This window comes from Lacerta agilis, chromosome 16 (assembly GCF_009819535.1).
Source record: "Lacerta agilis isolate rLacAgi1 chromosome 16, rLacAgi1.pri, whole genome shotgun sequence".
Classification (NCBI taxonomy): domain Eukaryota; kingdom Metazoa; phylum Chordata; class Lepidosauria; order Squamata; family Lacertidae; genus Lacerta; species Lacerta agilis.
Genome location: NC_046327.1, coordinates 113,112 through 130,933, shown reverse-complemented (window position 1 = coordinate 130,933; position 17,822 = coordinate 113,112). Strand labels below are relative to the sequence as shown.

The window sequence follows — 17,822 nt, the reverse complement described above, 5'->3', positions numbered from 1 at the left end:
CAATCTAATGTAATGACCGTCAGTTTTAGCAAGACAGATCTTAATCCAGATCCCACAATTTATTGCTTTGGGGATTCTGCTGGCTCTTAATCACAAAAGCAATAAGAGTTTCCAATATGTTCATCTGCCTCAGTTAATCAATTGTTCCAGCTGCCAATCACTAGAAATATCTGAAGGCAAACCTAAAGGATCTCAGCCAGCCAACGAAACAGCTGTGACCTCTTGGGACCAGGAAGGAGCTCCATTGCGAACTTCACCCTTTCCTCCGGCATCTCTGACATGTTCTATATTGTTTCACAGCAGGTCCACCATTATTGCTATGCATTCTAGCAGCGTGTAGGAATTTTATTGGTGCTTTTCCCTCTCTTGTAGTTAGTTTTCAAAATGATTGTGAGGGTCACAGCAGAGGCTGTTCATGGAGATTATAAAAAGCTGGCTAACTAAAGCAGAGAGGGGTCCAATAACATATATTGTTATAACAATAACAACATTTTTCATGCGTCAGCTTCCTCACTATCATCAAGTTGTCCTCGGTGCATTGCACATCCCTCATTTGATTTTAGCCAATTTAGTCTGGCACCAACTGGAGGGAAAGAAAATAAATTGTGTATGTATCAGTTAACCCATCATTTGATACTGAATTGCTCTTTACCACTGCTAAATATGTGACCAGTTGCAATGACGGACAGGGTGTGCTTACTCTTAATAATTGCATATAAGGGGTAGTTTAAACAAGTGCAGTTTTTCTCAGCCCTGTATAGTAATCTGCAGTGACCCAAATTACCTCCTCCATAGGCATTAAATATAACGTAAAGGCAGAGTATTGTCATCCTTCTTTGGAAGAAGAGCCATGGATCAGGGATAAAGCACATGCCCTGCCTATTAGAAGTCCCAGATTCAATCCCTGGTGTTTCCATGTAGGGCGAGGGTGGGGAAACTCTGGTCAGCCGATGCCAATTAGTGCAGATAGATTAATGGTCTGGCTCAATATAAGGCAGCTTTCTATGATTATCCTGAGAAGAACTCAAGTCTCAGTCTAGTTGTTTTCATTTACCTTCTCTCATTTGTTATATCTCCCATCCTTTTGGAAGTCTGTACATTCCTTTCCTATGGACACTCCTTCGATGCCTGCCATATTCCTAATAAAATCACTGTTCCTAAAACCACAGAAGGGAAGTGAATCCCTTTTACTTCCTCCTCCAAGCAACTTTAAAGGCATGCATGTCAAGCATATATCCACTCAGGAGGGGCTTCTATATCTGTAATTCCATCCATGTCTCTCAAAAAGAGAAAAACTTACAGCCTTAAAAATGTTTTCCCATAAGAGTGAAAGGGTTGCATGAAGCTTCATTTTTGGCTTTGAGGCCTGGATTAAACTGAATTAAGATGTTTTCCAAGGTGATACCGTAAACTCTGTTTGGTTTCTTGCAGATATTGTGCTTAATTTTCTCCCTGTGAATTTAATAGGGCTTTACAGTTCTTTCCTTTTTCAAGATCATACTTGTATCCTTCATGAAAGTTGCATACTGACTCTAGATTAAAATTGTTTTGCTTTTATTGTCAATTCATTTTTATTGTCCATTCCTTTGCTTTTATGGGCAACAAAATTATTTCCTGGAATCCTACCCTATACATAATGTTTATTTCACTTCCCCCTATACCATACCTGTGTAAATGTCATGCACAGGTCCTGGAGATTGTCTGATTGTGCATTCTGAAGCACCCTGGGGAGATGCAGGAGGTTGGAGAGGCTGGATGGTGAGACAGTCATTGAGAATGTCCTGGTCAAGCTCTATACTTGAACGCAACTGAAATGCAAGCACAGAAAAGAGAAAAACCATGTGTTACAGAGAAGCAGCAAACACCATAATAACGAAACATAATAATATCATTATGTTTCAGTGATAACATAATGAAATCAGAAGATTGCATTACATTCCCCCTCTCCATGTTTTAAAGACCAAGAGTGAGCTTGGTCTTTAAAACACACTATATAATCCCAACATTTGGAGCATAACAAATGCATTTGCTGAGAATGGTGAAAACTGCACATTGACGCTTGTGGACAGCACAAGACGGAATGACCTCACAGTCTATCCAACTGGAACAAATTTTCAGAGTATCCCGGTAAAGGGGTCTGGGGGGGGGGAGTTTTGTCTGAAGGCCAAGATAGTGGCTAATGGACCACAGAACTCCCCAAAAGAGCATCCTAGGAGTTCTCCCTATTTGATCTGCATCCTTTTAACCCAGAATTGGCTCTGGTGAAGAAATCAACCAGAGCCAATTCATCCCCAATGCCTATGCCAAAGCCTTCTGACATCTGTAATCAATAAAGTTCTGGCCATTTCCATCCCAAGCTGTTGTCCTGTCTCGATAGCTGCTCTCACACCCCCACCCCCATTTTGCTAAGAAGCAAAACCAGAAATATGTATGGTGAGTTCTTGTATCTTTTCTTGTTTATCCCTCATGTGTCTCCCATCTCCAGGACCCAGATGTTTCTCATGCTGTATCCATGAACTCCACTCTGCATTGCTTAACATCTATTACTGCTATTATCCATGTATATTTCTAAGGTCAAAGGTATCTACATTTCACCCATCCAGATTATTAGAATAAGTAGTGAAAGTAGCACTAATTGCCACGAAACATTGTTCAAAAACAATTAACCTTCCCAAGAAAGATTTCAAGGCTACATTATTTATCCTATGTTTATAATTACCTTTAGAAAGGTTCCTTTACAACTCAGCTTGCCAGCAATGTATCTATTGTTATTGTTATTGTTATTAAACTGTATGGAGCTGATCTCTTTCCTTTATAGGCATCCCAACTATGTGTAATTGGATTCAGAATATGGGGAAAAGGAGGGATAATAAAGAGTGAAGCAAAGTGTGGTTTGAATTTCTGCATTTTTTAGGAACCTGAATGGAATGCTTTGAAATGCTGGTTGGGAATACACACACAAAATAGATTTGTTTCTCAAGTCACATGCAGGTTGTGAAAAAGACGGATGTGGTTCCCTAAGTGCATGTATTTTAAGGACAAATGGAGAAACGTATATGTGCATATACTGCCTTTTTGTGGCTCGTGTGTACTTTGAACTTGAGTGTACACATAGTGCTTGATTAGAAAAAGTGAAGTGAGAATTGCCCTAATGGAACAGAAAGGAATCACACACAGTATTGTTCAACTGAAAATGTTACATGGAAATGTGAATAGTGGTAATAAACATCCAACAATCCACCCCATCACACTGTTTGCAAAGTAAATGACATGTTTGTGGTGCTGAGGATAGGAAAAGTTGCTTGGAATGAGAAATGCAGGGGGAAATAACCTCTCTACCCCATAACTTCTCTGCCCCAAATCTCCCCCTCCCTAATCCAGCTTTTATTACATTTGCAACATTTAGTTAGACCTGGAAACTAAACAGTGCACTGGTTAACTGAACTCTGTCCATGCTCAAGCTTGTTTGTCGTGATTTTACAGTTGTAATACTGTCTTTGATTCATGAATATGAAGTCAAATATTCTGTGTTCCTAGATGAAAAATGAGCTGTCCTGCAGATATGGCCTGTGACCAAAATCTTGCCCAATTTGTGCCCATGGAAATATGTTCCATAATACACTACCTATTAAGTGATATATTAACCCAGCCATCAATCCTGAAATCTGCAGCAGTGTTTCCAAAGTACTTGCACTGAATTTAAAGATATAATAATGGTATGAACCTAAATGTATCTCTCACTGTATTTAATGGAGTTGCTCTCCAGTATTCTGCACACATGATCTACTTGCTTTGAAATATACAATACATTGTTTTCATGCAAGGTATTCAGATCGTCCTTTTAATATGACAAACTTTGCATCTGGAACCTGAGCAGTTCCCAGGAGCAATGTTATTCTTACTTAAGTGCAGCAGAAAACAAGGCACCATTTTTAGCGAGATATATACATGCACACACACACGTGCTTCCCCCCCCCCTTGACAGTTCTAATGCTTATAATCACTTAGGACAAGAGATGGAAACTCAACTCCCATCATTTCCTCATTTCAGGTATGATTGGATAATCACCCAAGATTTAGCAAATCAAGGGAACGTACCGTAATTGAAAGGGAACAAGGCCCCTAAATCCCTCAATTTGCAGCTACATTATGTTTGAGTGCAAGAACAGGCATTCAGTTGGTCGGAGGCATGAGATGCTTCCAAAGGAAAGGGCTCCTCATCAAAAGAACTTTTCTTTAGCACTTTCCTTATCGCTGTTGTTTATCAGACTCATGTTTTCTTCATGGACACCTTGGTAGTCATCATTGTTCCGTGGAAATCAGATGCCACTAAAATATGCTTCTGAATAAGCTCAGCCAGGAGAAAAATAGCTTGATGTATGTACACCCACGCAGATAAGCTTGCTATCAAAACATTTTTGAGAGAATAATGGTGCCTTTGATACCTAGACTCATATTTCCTATTATTGTAGCATTTAGGAATCCATCTGAAGCCCGGCATTAAAGACACTTGAGAAGCATTTCGGAGCCAGGGAGACGTGCTGTAAGGGTGCAGGTGATGCCCTTTCCTATGGCTGCAGCATTAGATAAAACAACCTTTTGCAGACCTGGTCCCAAAGTTTGGAATGATATTCAAAGGAAATTCTGAATTAGAGGAAGCCCTCCAAGGAAGCCACCACACTCCTGCTGCATCTACAGAGATGGGGAAGCCAAACAAGCCCTCATCTACCCACAGATATATACTCCTGGGGAAGGACATCTTCAAAACACTCATGCTGAAGCTGAGGTCCCACATTAGCTGGAAACAGTATCTTGCTGAAGTTTACCCCACCAATGCACCAAACAGGAAGATTATCACAAGCATACAGAGACACTCATTTCCCCATCCAGAACACTAAAGGTGAGAAACCTGCCCAGCCACTCTCTTTTCCAGTTTTACCAATGATGTTCCCACACTCCTTTTTGACCCAATCTTAATTTGATCCTGCAAGAGCATGCTAAACTTTGTTATTTTTACAGAATGTTGCAAAGTCAACCCAGCTGCAGCTTGGCAAACATGATAGATAGCAGTGAGGCTGCTGTCCTAGCAGGTTGCAGCAGGTGACATAAGATGCATGGTTTTCATCTTCTTCTGATCACCTTGGGGCATTTTATCATCGTTACAGCTGTGAGGAATGGCTTTAAGTTTGGAGAAACACGACTACTCTTTGCATAACACAGTGCTGATACAAATCCTATGGTCTGAAAATACAGTTAAGCAGGGCTTTTGATAGCCATCCTGACAAATCAGGCTGCATGAGAGGGAGAGATGGGAAGCTGCCTTGTTCTATCAACAGAGGAAGATTGATAGTGCCTAGGAACCTAATGATGAGTGAAAGCAACAGTCTTAAGGCACCTTGAAGGCACACAAACACACACATACATTATGGCATAAGCTTTTCTGGGCCACCGTCTGTTTCATAAGATGCAGCCTTTAAGGTGGTGTAAGGCTCTTTCTTATACTGGCTGCAGGGTGAGTGATCATAGAATCCTAGAGTTGGAAGAAACCACAAGGGCCATCCAGTCCAACCCCCTGCCAAGCAGGAAACACCATCAAAGCATTCCTGACAGTGATGACAGTTGGAGAGACAGAATGGTGAGGGGGATTTAGGGCAGTGCAAATGGTCCCCCCACAAGGTGTGGGGGCCAAGGGGGTGCCTTACCACCTCCTTCCCCAAGCCTAGTAAGCGCTTGCCCAGCTTTGGGGAGGAGGTAGGGGGGCTCTCAGACCCTGTCAGAGTCCTCACACCCCCTTCCCGAAGCAAGCATTTTGGCTTCACACAGGGCACTATGTTACCAAGGTCTGACTTTATACTTTTCAAGAAGAGTATAGAAAAGAGAAGAACCAAAAGAGGAAGTTCTTGGTGTGGTGAATGTTAGTGAGCTCTGGGGCTAATCTGTGTGTAGCTCAGCGGTGGAGAGGAGTGAGAGGCAGGAGGACTTGAAGAAGAAGAGTTTGGATTTGATATCCCGCTTTTCACTACCCGAAGGAGTCTCAAAGCGGCTAACATTCTCCTTTCCCTTCCTCCCCCACAACAAACACTCTGTGAGGTGAGTGGGGCTGAGAGACTTCAAAGAAGTGTGACTAGCCCAAGGTCACCCAGCAGCTGCATGTGGAGGAGTGCAGACACGAACCCGGTTCCCCAGATTAAGAGTCTGCCGCTCTTAACCACTACACCAAACTGGCTCTTGAACGTCCAGTATAGTTCAAGCATGAATCAGTAACAGAACTAGCAAGGGAACAAGAACAAGGTGATGTGTTGTTTCAACTCCTAGCCCAAAGCACTGTGATTTGAAAGCTCAGAAAATAATTCCTTCTGATATGAAGCTATGGCTGTCCGCCACAAAAGACCTTGCCCTCTTTTCTTATGTGGTAGTATTTCTCTTATGTGGCAAGTGTGAGGGGAGGGGAAATGTTTCAATTTTTGTAGACACATTGACTGCACAGTTTTTAAAATGTCCCAATAGCCCCAAACCACTTTGGAGGTCCCTGATTCCGTTTGGGGTGACTCAGAGGGATCCCAGTTTCAGACCCTTCAAGTGTCCCTGTTTTCCACGGACATCCCTGATTTAGAGAAGCCATCCCAGTTTATGATTTGATCCTAGAACATCCCATTTTTCCTTAGGATGTCCCCGTTTTCATTGGAGAAATGTTGGAGGGTATGGAGTTATCCGATCCTTGAGCTGTCTGAAGGCAATCCTGTACAGGAAAGTTTTTTAAATGTTTTATTATGCTTTTATATATGTTGGAAGCTCTTCAGAGTGGCTGGAGCAACGCAGTAAGATGTGTGGGGTATAAATAGTAAAATTATCATTATGGAATAGGCTATCCCTATTTTCATTTGAGAAAGGTTGGAGGGTCTGCAATTTGGTTCAGGCAAACCTGGAACATTTCTGATGCAGCCCAGGTCAGTTCTGGATGAGCTCAGTTCCAATGGACACTTCTAGTCTCCTGCCTTTCCTCCTTGTCTTGGGCCCAAAGACTTGATAATCCTCTATAAACAAAATACAGCAATACAGAAACACTTTTCAAACAACAACAACAGTATCAAACATGAGTAATGTACATGGCAAGCTATAAATTAATTAATTGCACCTCTTTCCTATAGGTTGGTGGAGACCCTATAATGCTTAAACCCCACATTGAGGAAACAGAGAGTACAAATGCAACAGCTTTTGTGTCACAACAATTTGAAGTAATGATGCAACAAGAGGGACAAAAGGGGATGGAGAAAAAAGCCAACCCACCATTCATGTGCAAAGTCTGTTTTGTTGTTTTAAGTCACTGTAGTCAAAAGAATTGTTGATCATAGTCACCAGTGTTTCACAACAAATAGTATAATTAAATTCCTCAAACACTTCTGCCCATCTCTAATCCTTTTGCACCAACATCCCCTTGGAGAAAAATTGCTCTGCTCCACAGTGTCTGATTTATATTTCATTTGAGAACAGGAAGTAAGGGGATTACGGTTAGGATTAAACACTTACTCTTTACAGCATTTTTGTGAGGAATGGCTTCTTAGTTGCCATGGGCACTGCTTAGTGACCCTTAGCCCCCAGATGCAATTTCTCCTCTTGCATTAATGAAATATTTCAATTGGATTCCATAGAAAACAAATGAAGATATATTCAAAATTCAAGTGTGTACAAAGCAATAAAACCACAATTTTCCTGTCCCCTTTATACTCTTTCTTGCAGTTTTAACAATGAAATGTGAAATATAATTTTGAAGAAGGGCAACTAGAAACTAAAACTGATGTTGAAACACAGCCCTTGGAATATGAAGAGATAGTACCATAGAAAAGAGAAATACTTTGGACTCAGTGCTCAGAAGGTATAAGCTCTGAAGACACTTTAGACTAACCTGCTGCCATATTGCCTCAAACCTATACAACGCAAAAATGTAATTGATTATTTTTATGGTAAATTTCCTTGAGATGGTGGTATAGAAGGCAATTCAGGACAACTATGATGATTGCGTGTTCAGTTCTATTTTATTCCACTTATGAGAAATAAGAAAGATGAAAGGGAGTTTTTTTGCTAAATTTATAAAAGTTCATGCAAAGAGCAATAGCATTATTTTTTTAGAAAGAAACACATTTAAATAAATTACCAAGGAATAAAAATAAATACCAAGACAAATGTAACAGACATCTCTAGTGCTTGCTTTTTTACATGTAGAACCAACAGCTGAAAACTGAAAATGCATAACTACCACCAAAGCATACTAACAACCAAACTGATGCTTTGCAAGTTGCACTGCTGCCAGTCCTTCTAATATTTTGCCTGGGTTCCTGTACTATTTTGCTCTGAAAATGTCTGCTAGAATGTTTAGCAGGCAAAACCAAGCATCAGTGCCAGATTGAGGGCGCTGTTCCCCTGCACAGGGGGCACAAAATGGAGACGATCCATTTGGGGGTGCCAAATGTTGGCCTTGCACAGGATGCCATGTTATGAAAGATTACCTGAGTCCACCCCTGCAAGCATAGTGTTAGATCTTTGCAGAAACTATTAGTGTACAATCAGCATTGCCTGGGAGAAATATTGTATAATATCCTGAGGAGCATAAAGTCTTGGCCCAAGCAGGAAGAGTATTCCAGAGGGTACAACCGAAAAAGCCCATTTTCATGAGGTTTCCAGGTGGCAATTTGCTGCCCTTGGTATGGCCAGCAGGGCCTCCACTAACGATTGTAAAGACCAATTTGGCTTCGAAAGGAACCTTTGTTTCAAAAGTGGTTTGCCATCATGCAGTGGAGGGAGGGCTATTGAGCTGCCGGAGGCAAAGGCAAGATGGCGCCCACATGCAGAGGCTGACTTGACTGACAGGTAAATGTTACCGGTACTTTAATGCTAGCAATAGTTTAGCGTCCTCTACCTGGCTCCCTCCTTGTTATCTTTCACCGGCAGGTGAAAACTTCCTTATTCCAACAGGCCTGCCTTTAACTTGAAGGGGCTGCTGCTTTGCTGTTTTTATTGTAATTATTTGCATGTTTTAAACAGATGTTATATATGTATATTGTTTTAATTCTGTCAGTGTTTGTTTTTTAATATTGTTTCCCCCCCCCATGTTTTCAGAGGTTCTATAAGCAGCCTTGAGTGCTGCCAAGGAAAAAGGCAGGATATAAATAAATATAACAATAACAACTAAACAACAACAATCTGCTAAGGGCTGTAGGCTTATCTTGGAGAGAGCAGCCCAGGCCCCATGGCACTCCCAACTTGATTGTCTAGCCCCTTGCTGCTGGACCCGTGCCCTGGTATCTGCTGTCTGAGGCGGTTGCTTCCCTCTGACCAGTGATAGGACCGGGCCTGAGTGGAGGGCAACTGCTGGAGGAACACAACAGCCCCCAGCAAGTAGATCTAGCGTCAAAGTTCTTCGTTTGAAATATTAAGGGAAATTATCACTGCAGACTCAGCTATAATTAATCTAATAGATACACCCCCACCCCCCCAAAACTGCAGATGTACATGGCATTCAAAACCACAGCCATTATGCTTGATACAGGCAAACGTTTTGTGTTTTAAAATAGCCTGTTATTGACTGTTCTTGTCCAGTCTTATTTACTTTCTGAAGTGATAGCAATTAATGGTAAAAATCGGAAGCCACCCAAGAACTATGGAGTACTTTTCCCCTGCTAATTGGCAGTCATTCCTGTGTCAAAAAGTTAAGATATTCAGGCACTGTGGAGAAATCTCTTTAGCCAACTTGGATAAAGCATTTCTGTTTACAGCCGTTCAACAGGGCCAAACTTGTAGTGAAGGATTCTGTTCTCCCTGGAGTCTTGATTTTCTTTTTTAATTTCTACAAAATCTGCATGCCTGTGAAACCGAGAAAGACAGATGCATCGCGGCATCCCTCAAGGCAGCACACTGACTTTGGCAGTATGTCACCAGATTAAAAATATTCATTGAAATAAATATAACCAGGGTTGCTATTAAATTTTTGCTTCATAGACAGTGGTGAAACTAAAAATAATCGAGTTAGGGAACAAAGATTAATTGCACACAGAGCACAATTATCATGCATCAGGATTATGACACACACTTGCTACTAAAAAATTCAAAAAGCTCGTCTTTATCCATCTTAAGTATGGTTGACATTGACATCAATGATATCCTTGCTCTTTTTAGTTATCTCTCTGAACAACATCCGAATGCCAGACATGCTGTTCAAGCTGGGACACAGCAAAGATGGCAGCTTCTCTTCCAGCACTGAAAACAATAATCTGAGTCAGTGTGCAGCACAAATAAATCGTCTGGACTCTTTCCATGAAAGCAAATGCTAATGTTTATCTTAGTGTGGTTTTATTAATTTGGCTGTTTAAATGTCTGCAACTTAAAAAAAAAACCCCCACAAAGAAACAGTTGGTACCTAATCCTTAAAAGACAGACTTTTAATAAGTATTGTAAATCACTATTTTGGTTCAATACGATGGCTTGGATTCCGGCTTTACTCTCACCGGTGGGTCAAGTGGGAGGTGACTTTTGCTGGGGAATCTTCCTTCACAGAGTGGGAGAGCAGCAGGGAGAAAAGGTGAATTGGTGAAAAAACGCCTCCTCCACCATCTTCCCAGCCAAATATCTCAGCTGGATCAAAAGATTTCTGTGGCAAGGAGTTTTTCCTTTCATGCACTGCTACGTTTGGATCCAACTTGGTATGACAGTTAACTCAAAATTGCAAGTAAATAAGCAACAATGGCAACACATACAGTTTCACATTTTCTTTGGAAAAATGCAGGATTTTCATTCTAATTATAACAGTTTATGGATTGGGACATGTGAAATAATCAACAATTACATAGGGAGATTGTGTAGTTGTGCATCAAAATGGGAATTTTTGCATTGAGGAACCACCTATTGCATAGTAATAATTTTAGGAATTACATCAGACGATTTTAAAAGCATGATCCATGGATTGGGATTTTTAATTATTTTATTATTATGCATACTAATTTCAGTAATGTAAATTGTTATAGACTGGTCAGGCACAAGTAAGATGTTCACAGTTTAGCACATGCCTAGACTAAGACTTTGAAAATCACCACTCACTCCTAGCAAGATCTCTCTGATCAGCCATGGGGGGTTTATTGGTGGCTTATTGATAATGTCTCCTCTGTGCCAGATATAAATAGTGAGGACAAACAGATAAGCAAATCTTTACCCAGCTCTAGAAGTTTATTCTTTTGGATATCTGACACAGCTTAATCACAATTCTAGATTCAGGTAGGTAGCCGTGTTGGACTTATTTCTTAGAATTGCCCAAGAGAATTATGGGACTATTTCATCATTAATCATTTAAAAAGTTCTGATATCCTGAGATTAAAGGATAAGGCAGACTATATAATGAACTAAATTAAACAAAAATATTCTGAATGCTGCCTGGCTGTGTTGCTCAGTGTCTCCACACTGTAAGGAAGCCTGACATTTCATTCTGCTGCTCCCATAGGGAAGCTAAGGAACAAGAGAGCAGCTAACAGGAACAGGAGTGAATCCCGTGTTTTTTTTAAGGATGTTTTTACGGAATTGGGGTTTTATATTGCAGGACCATGATCAGCAGGCAATTGATTCACATGTACACCCCCTGGAACCATACTATTCCCTTCTGTAAAAAAAAAGAGGGGGGTCATTGTTAGGGGCCATTGTTGGACACAAGGAACCTGTACAAGAATTTTCATCCCTTAAGAATGAACGTTCTCCCAAATCCATTGGATGGTATCTGCTGTTGATGCTGCCGTGTGAATGGGGGATTGTGGACACCTGAAAGTTGCCTTCCTGCAATGACTTGGATTTTGTGCCTCATTTGAAGCCTAGCCTTCAGCATGAAACATTACGGTATATACAAAGTAGCACAAAGTGATAAAGAAATGTATTCACGGAAACATTCTGTGGGGTTTATGTTCATCTAATTGCCTGTTTCCATCTTGTAATGTTCTGTTGTGTGACTTTCAGTTCTCTGCTGCAAATTGTCATTTGATCACTTTTTCATTAGCCTCCTGCCATCCACACCAATGAACTCCACTTTCCCCTGTTCTGGATCAGAACCAAGTAGGAGCAAAGGGTTGAAATCTCCTGTCCACACATTAGAGTCCTAATCTGGATCAGTGCTGACAACTAGTCTTTAAAAAACAAACAAACAAAAACTCTGATTTAAGGGCACAGATAAAGTATCTGGTGATTTGGCTCTTCAGTTAGTTAAACTCAGTTAGGTGGTTCCGTCTGCCTTAGGTCAAGGGACAGTTAATCACTAGCAAACCCTTTGAATTAGCACATTTTTTCAGTTATGGTTGGGCTTTATAATCATGCAAATAGACATACGTGATTTTACAGTGCTGGGAAAGGCCCCTACATTTCTCAACAGGGGAGGAGGCCATTAGTCATTGCTTTTAAAAGCAAAAAGTTGCTGTTTTTTTCCTGCAGTCTCCCTGGATGTGGTTTACATTTATTGTACAAATAGTAACTACATATAGAATGTGGAGCTCACTTTAAATTACTACCCAAACGTTGAATGAATTCCCAGAAGGCAAAGGAAAATGCCCTAATGATTAATTAGGATACTGGCAATATTGGAGGAACCACATGCAGACACAATTACACAAATCCCAGCTGTTCTGGAATCAATGGACATCCTATTGTTGTGGTCAGGTTTTCTCAAAGTAAACAAGGACATGGGCTTCATGGGACATAAACAGACCCTTGCTAATACTTACAATGTGTGCGAGGCAGTTTGAAGGGCAAGTTATATCTCAAGACAGCAAAATAATGTCATTTGGTGTACAGAGGGGAGATTTAAAAAGAGGATTAGAGGCAGTCAAGCAAGATATATTAAACAAATCCATGACTAACAGGGTGGAACAGCAAAGGGTCTCATTCTATTCAAGTCAACGGTTCCCTAGGGCTGGCGCTATTATCTCACTGTGCTTTTATCACCTTGGAATTTTTATGGTTATTTTTGATGAATTCACATTTTTCTAAGGACTTTTTTTTACATTAAGCCAATTTTCATTTTTAATTAAAGTCATAAATAACCTTAATTCTGACTTTAAAGGTTTATTGTTTCTTACATTTTATTATTACGCCAGGAAATATTTCAAATACCTAAACCTGAAATGAGTTAGTCATCGGAAGTTCTCAAAGATCCCGTAGGTTTACTGTAGCTTATAAATGTTATACACTAAAACCTAAAGGCATATTTTAAAACCCTTTTGATCAATGCCACAAATTGTTTTGTGCCCCCCCCCAGCACCACACTTTGTTCAGCAAATGTATTTCCAATTCTGGCTGATAAGTTAAAAGAATACAAAAGTGAACCAAGAATGAAGGTAAACTCTCATACTAAGCATAAGTGAGGAATAAAAGTGGTCATTTCATTTATTTATTTCCATGCCAGGAAGCTGTGGGGAAGTCTACAGAACAGGGAAGAATGAGGAATACACCAAAAGGAGGACACAGTGAATTCCTCACTCCATTGACCTCTCTCTCGTACTGAGACCAGCTGAGAAGCAACTCGGCTCCTCTCCTCTTGTTTTGTGTCACCTTGTAATGGTATTATCTTATGCTGTTATGGTTTTGTTTTGTTTTGTTTTATACATGGGCAAAAAGCCGAAATAAAATATCTATCTATCTATCTCCTCTCCTCTCCATCAGCATTGGGTACGACTGCATTCTAAAGCAGCAATAAATGATTATTTCGAAATTATGACACAGTTCATGATATTCACAGAATGGAACGTGTGCAGAGGAGGGCAACTAGGATGACCAAGGGTCTAGAAGCCAAGCCTTATGAAGCTCAGTTGCAGGAGCTGAGTATGTTTAGACTGGAAACGAGGAGACTGAGGGCCATCTTCAAATATCTTAAGGGCTGTCACATGGAGGAGGGAGCAAGCTTGTTTTCTCCTGCTCTGGAGGGTAGGACTCGAACCCATGGCTTCAAGTTGCAGGAAATGAGATTACAACTAAACATAGGGAAAACTTTCTGATAGGAAGAGCTGTTCAACAGTGGAACAGGCTCCCTCAGGAGGTGGTGGACTCGCCTTCCTTGGAGGTTTTTAAGCAGAGGTTGGATGGCCATCTGTCTGGGGTGCTTCAGCTGAGAGTCCTGCATTGCAGGGGGTTGGACTAGATTTCCCTTGGGGGTCCCTTCCAACTCTAAGATTTATGATTCTATAAAGCAGAAGGCATTATTATTATTATTATTATTATTATTATTACCCCGCCCATCCGGTTGGGTTTCCCCAGCCACTCTGGGCGGCTTACAGCATATCTAAAAACAAAATAAAAACACCGAGCATTAAAAAACCTCCTGATACATGGCTGTCTTCAGGTGCAGTTTCCCCTCATCATTATCATTAATCACAATTTGATTTTATTCTTTGGAAGTTTTACAAAAAGGAAAACACACACCACTAAATAGATTTTAGAAAGGGGCAAGATTAGATGCAGATGCACAAAGCATTTAAAACAAAAAAAACCCCCAAGATTCCTTGAGCTCCACTCTGCTGCCTCTTTGTTCCTGCCCAGGGCTGCCCTGCCCTCCTCCTGCCCCTCAGAGCCAGGGCATCATGCCAGGCAGGGCCTTGGCGGTGGCAGCCTCTCCTCCTCCTCCTCCTCCTCGCCTGCTCTCCAGCAGCTGCTCCGAGCAGCACAAGGAAGGAGGCTGGGCGTGGTAGCGAAGGAGAGGCAACGGGATGCCCTCTCACCGTTGCCCCTTGGGACCACGGCCAGCTCCTCCTCCTCTTCCAGCTCAGTGGCTGCGGTGCTGGCAGGGCAAAGAGGGACATTCTGGGATCAAATCAGAAGCCGGGACATCTTTTGTAATTCCGAGACTCCCTGGAGGGTAGGTTCCTACAATAGAATATGGACTGCACCCTTTGTATTCATTCCCTTGCATTTGCAGACCCGCCTTGCTCATGACATGCCTTGTTACCTTTTTGCGAGCCTGCTGGTCTTTGGAGGAATGGGCCTTCACATGCTTCCTTAGAGAGCTCGGATCTGTGTATCGTTTGGTGCATCCAGGAATCTGGCAAGCATAAGGTTTCTGAAGCAAACAGAGGAAAGGTTCTTCAGTCACTTTTTAAGACATATACATCTATGTTTCTTTAAAGCCTGTGGGTATGAGACTCAAACTGTAATGCAATTACCATAGTGAATAATGCGACAAGCAGAGTGGTCATGACATTGAAAACACAGCTAAGAGACAGAAAGTAAGGAAGACTGGTAAGAAAGAGAAAGTGAACTGTTTGCTTTCTTTCTACAAGTGTCTTTTGTTATTTCATATATTTCATATGAATATCTTTGAAAGTTTATTTTTATTTTTAACTGCTTACTTGCTCATCAGCCTGCATTGCCCATTGCTTTAGCTGCACCAAGGTCTCCAAATGCATGTGCACATTTTATTGCTGGGGGGGGGGGAATCCATAGCCGCATGTTGACAAATAGTGAAGTTTTATGTGGGAAGTAAAAGTTCAGTTTGGCTGGGTGAGGGGAAATTTCTCTGCTGCTCCAGAGAAGCGGACACGGAGCAATGGATTCAAACTACAAGAAAGAAGATTCCACCTAAATATTAGGAAGAACTTCCTGACAGTGAGAGCTGTCCGGCAGTGGAATTTGCTACCAAGGAGTGTGGTGGAGTCTCCTCCTTTGGAGTTCTTTAAGCAGAGGCTTGACAGCCATCTGTCAGGAATGCTTTGATGGTGTTTCCTGCTTGGCAGGGGGTTGGACTGGATGGCCCTTGTGGTCTCTTCCAACTCTATGATTCTATGATTTCAGACAGGGCCCAGGGCACGGTGGATGCCCATTGGTGCAAAGGCAGGAGTGACTGAATTTCACACACTGATCAAATAAATCATTATGTCTACTTGTACTTACAATTATGTAACCCTCATAGAAACCTTTGGTATAGTCAGAGATTACATTTCTTTAGTGGGCCAGGAAAAGAAGCTGTGGAAAAGTCCCAGACATAGAGATATAGAAGAAACCTGCTTCAGAGAGAGAAGGAAGGGGAAAGGTTAGTCGGATATGGCAGACAAGAAATCAAAGCAGAAAGCAAACTCTACATTTGAAAGCTTCAAAAATATTGAAGGCTATACAAAGAATCTTTAGGGATTGTTTATTGAAGTTTTTGACTTTAAGCACAATTATAAATTCCGTTTCAGTGTCTGAAGAAGTGTGCATGCACATGAAAGCTCATACCAAGAACAAACTTAGTTGGTCTCTAAGGTGCTACTGGAAGGAATTTTTTATTTTATTTTGTTTTAATTATAAACATGCACTGCTATCAATACACCCCTTTAAAAGAACATTAGAGCTTATTGGAAAAAGTTGTGTTTCACCGTTGTTTCATTTGCATTACTAGCCAGAATTGTACCATCATAATTTTGTTCCAGTCATCACAATTTCCTTCATGAGCAACAGTTGCCCTGTAGGAAGGTATTTGTATAACACAGTGCCATTCGAGAGAAACACTTTCCCAGGTGTTTTTAGGCCTGATCTTTGCATTTCAACCAATAACTCTTAGCCTATATCATAAATAATTAAGTATATTTTTGTGTAGGAAATTGTAATAAATGAAGCATCTTCTGCAAGATGCAAGTTTAAATAAAAACAAATTAACACATATTTTCACCTGCCTTTGGGTGCAGTATTACCCCAGAAGCACTGGAGAATCATGGCAGTGAACCAGCTCTAGTCATCTTCAAACAGCCATTTTATTGGGACCCAGATGAGACTCACAACTCTAATGCAGATGTGCATCCTGAGGCACACATAGACAATGGCCTGGTTCATATGCAACAATATGGCATAGTGTGAATGCACATAGTTGTACAAAGTGTCCTATTATGAGCCAAGCCATGCTTTGACATAGCATTGCATCCAAACATGGACTTGGCGGTTTGTCTTGCTGTACAAACCAGAAGTTGTAGGCAAGCTTGTTCTTGGTTTACCAGTTATGATTTATTTGGGGGAGGCAACCCAGGAGCCTCAGTTAGCAAGCCTAACCATGGTTTAGGGCCTGGTAGTGCAGCAGGGGAGGAGAGAAGCAGCCATGATGTTCATGCTCTGCACCAGCGCACTTGCTCATTCCTGCGAAGCCATTGTTTGGCGTAGTCACAGTGTTACATGCAAACAAGGCCACTGTGTGCAAGTCAAAGCCAACTTACTTACATGGGTGTTCCTTGCTGGATTCAGGAGCAAAAGTTGACTAAAACAGATGCACATTAGTATGTGTATTGAAATTGATTGAAATTATTGAGAAGTCAAGATCTGAATGTATATATGAACATTTTATATCATGCTTTGCCTGTGACCTGGTGTTGTAGGCAAGTATTCTAAACTCTTTTTACTTAGTGCACAATCTAATATTAATCCATAACTTTGCTAATTGATGACTTGCATGAACTGAGTCTACAAGCTGACCATGGTCTGGTTTGCACATAGTTTTGGTACTCCCTCCCCCAACCACTGCTTTGCATAACATCCTGCTTGATGATGAATTCTGGAGACATTTTGGTTGGTCCCAATAAAGTTGCTTTCCAACTGTGGTTTTCTCGTAGACCAACACAGCTACTGTTGCTTTCTACATTCCAAACTCTTTCACTGGAATATATCGCGTATATTAGAGAACATTTACTTCATCTGAATGCACTGCACAGTTTTGCAAAATGTGTAGACAGGTTGAGTGTCTAGTGTTTCCAACGGGCCCATTGCCTTAAACCATCTTTCCCAAACCTGTTGTCATCCAGAAGTTCTTGGGCTCAAGCTCTGATCAGTCTTGGCCAGCATGGGCA

The 17,822-nt window shown here is 41.2% G+C and overlaps 1 protein-coding gene across 1 annotated transcript in view; it reads right to left on the bottom strand.

Annotated features, from left to right (window-relative positions):
• The window catches only part of GLIS3 (GLIS family zinc finger 3), a 155,920-nt gene that overhangs the window by 30,869 nt on the left and 107,229 nt on the right, over positions 1 to 17,822 (bottom strand). Inside the window, exons 5-6 of the mRNA XM_033173157.1 lie at positions 14,963 to 15,073; positions 1,667 to 1,808 (exon numbers count right to left, since the gene is read on the bottom strand). Coding sequence (XP_033029048.1) covers positions 1,667 to 1,808; positions 14,963 to 15,073 — 253 coding nt within the window. The remainder of the gene's footprint in view (positions 1 to 1,666; positions 1,809 to 14,962; positions 15,074 to 17,822) is intronic.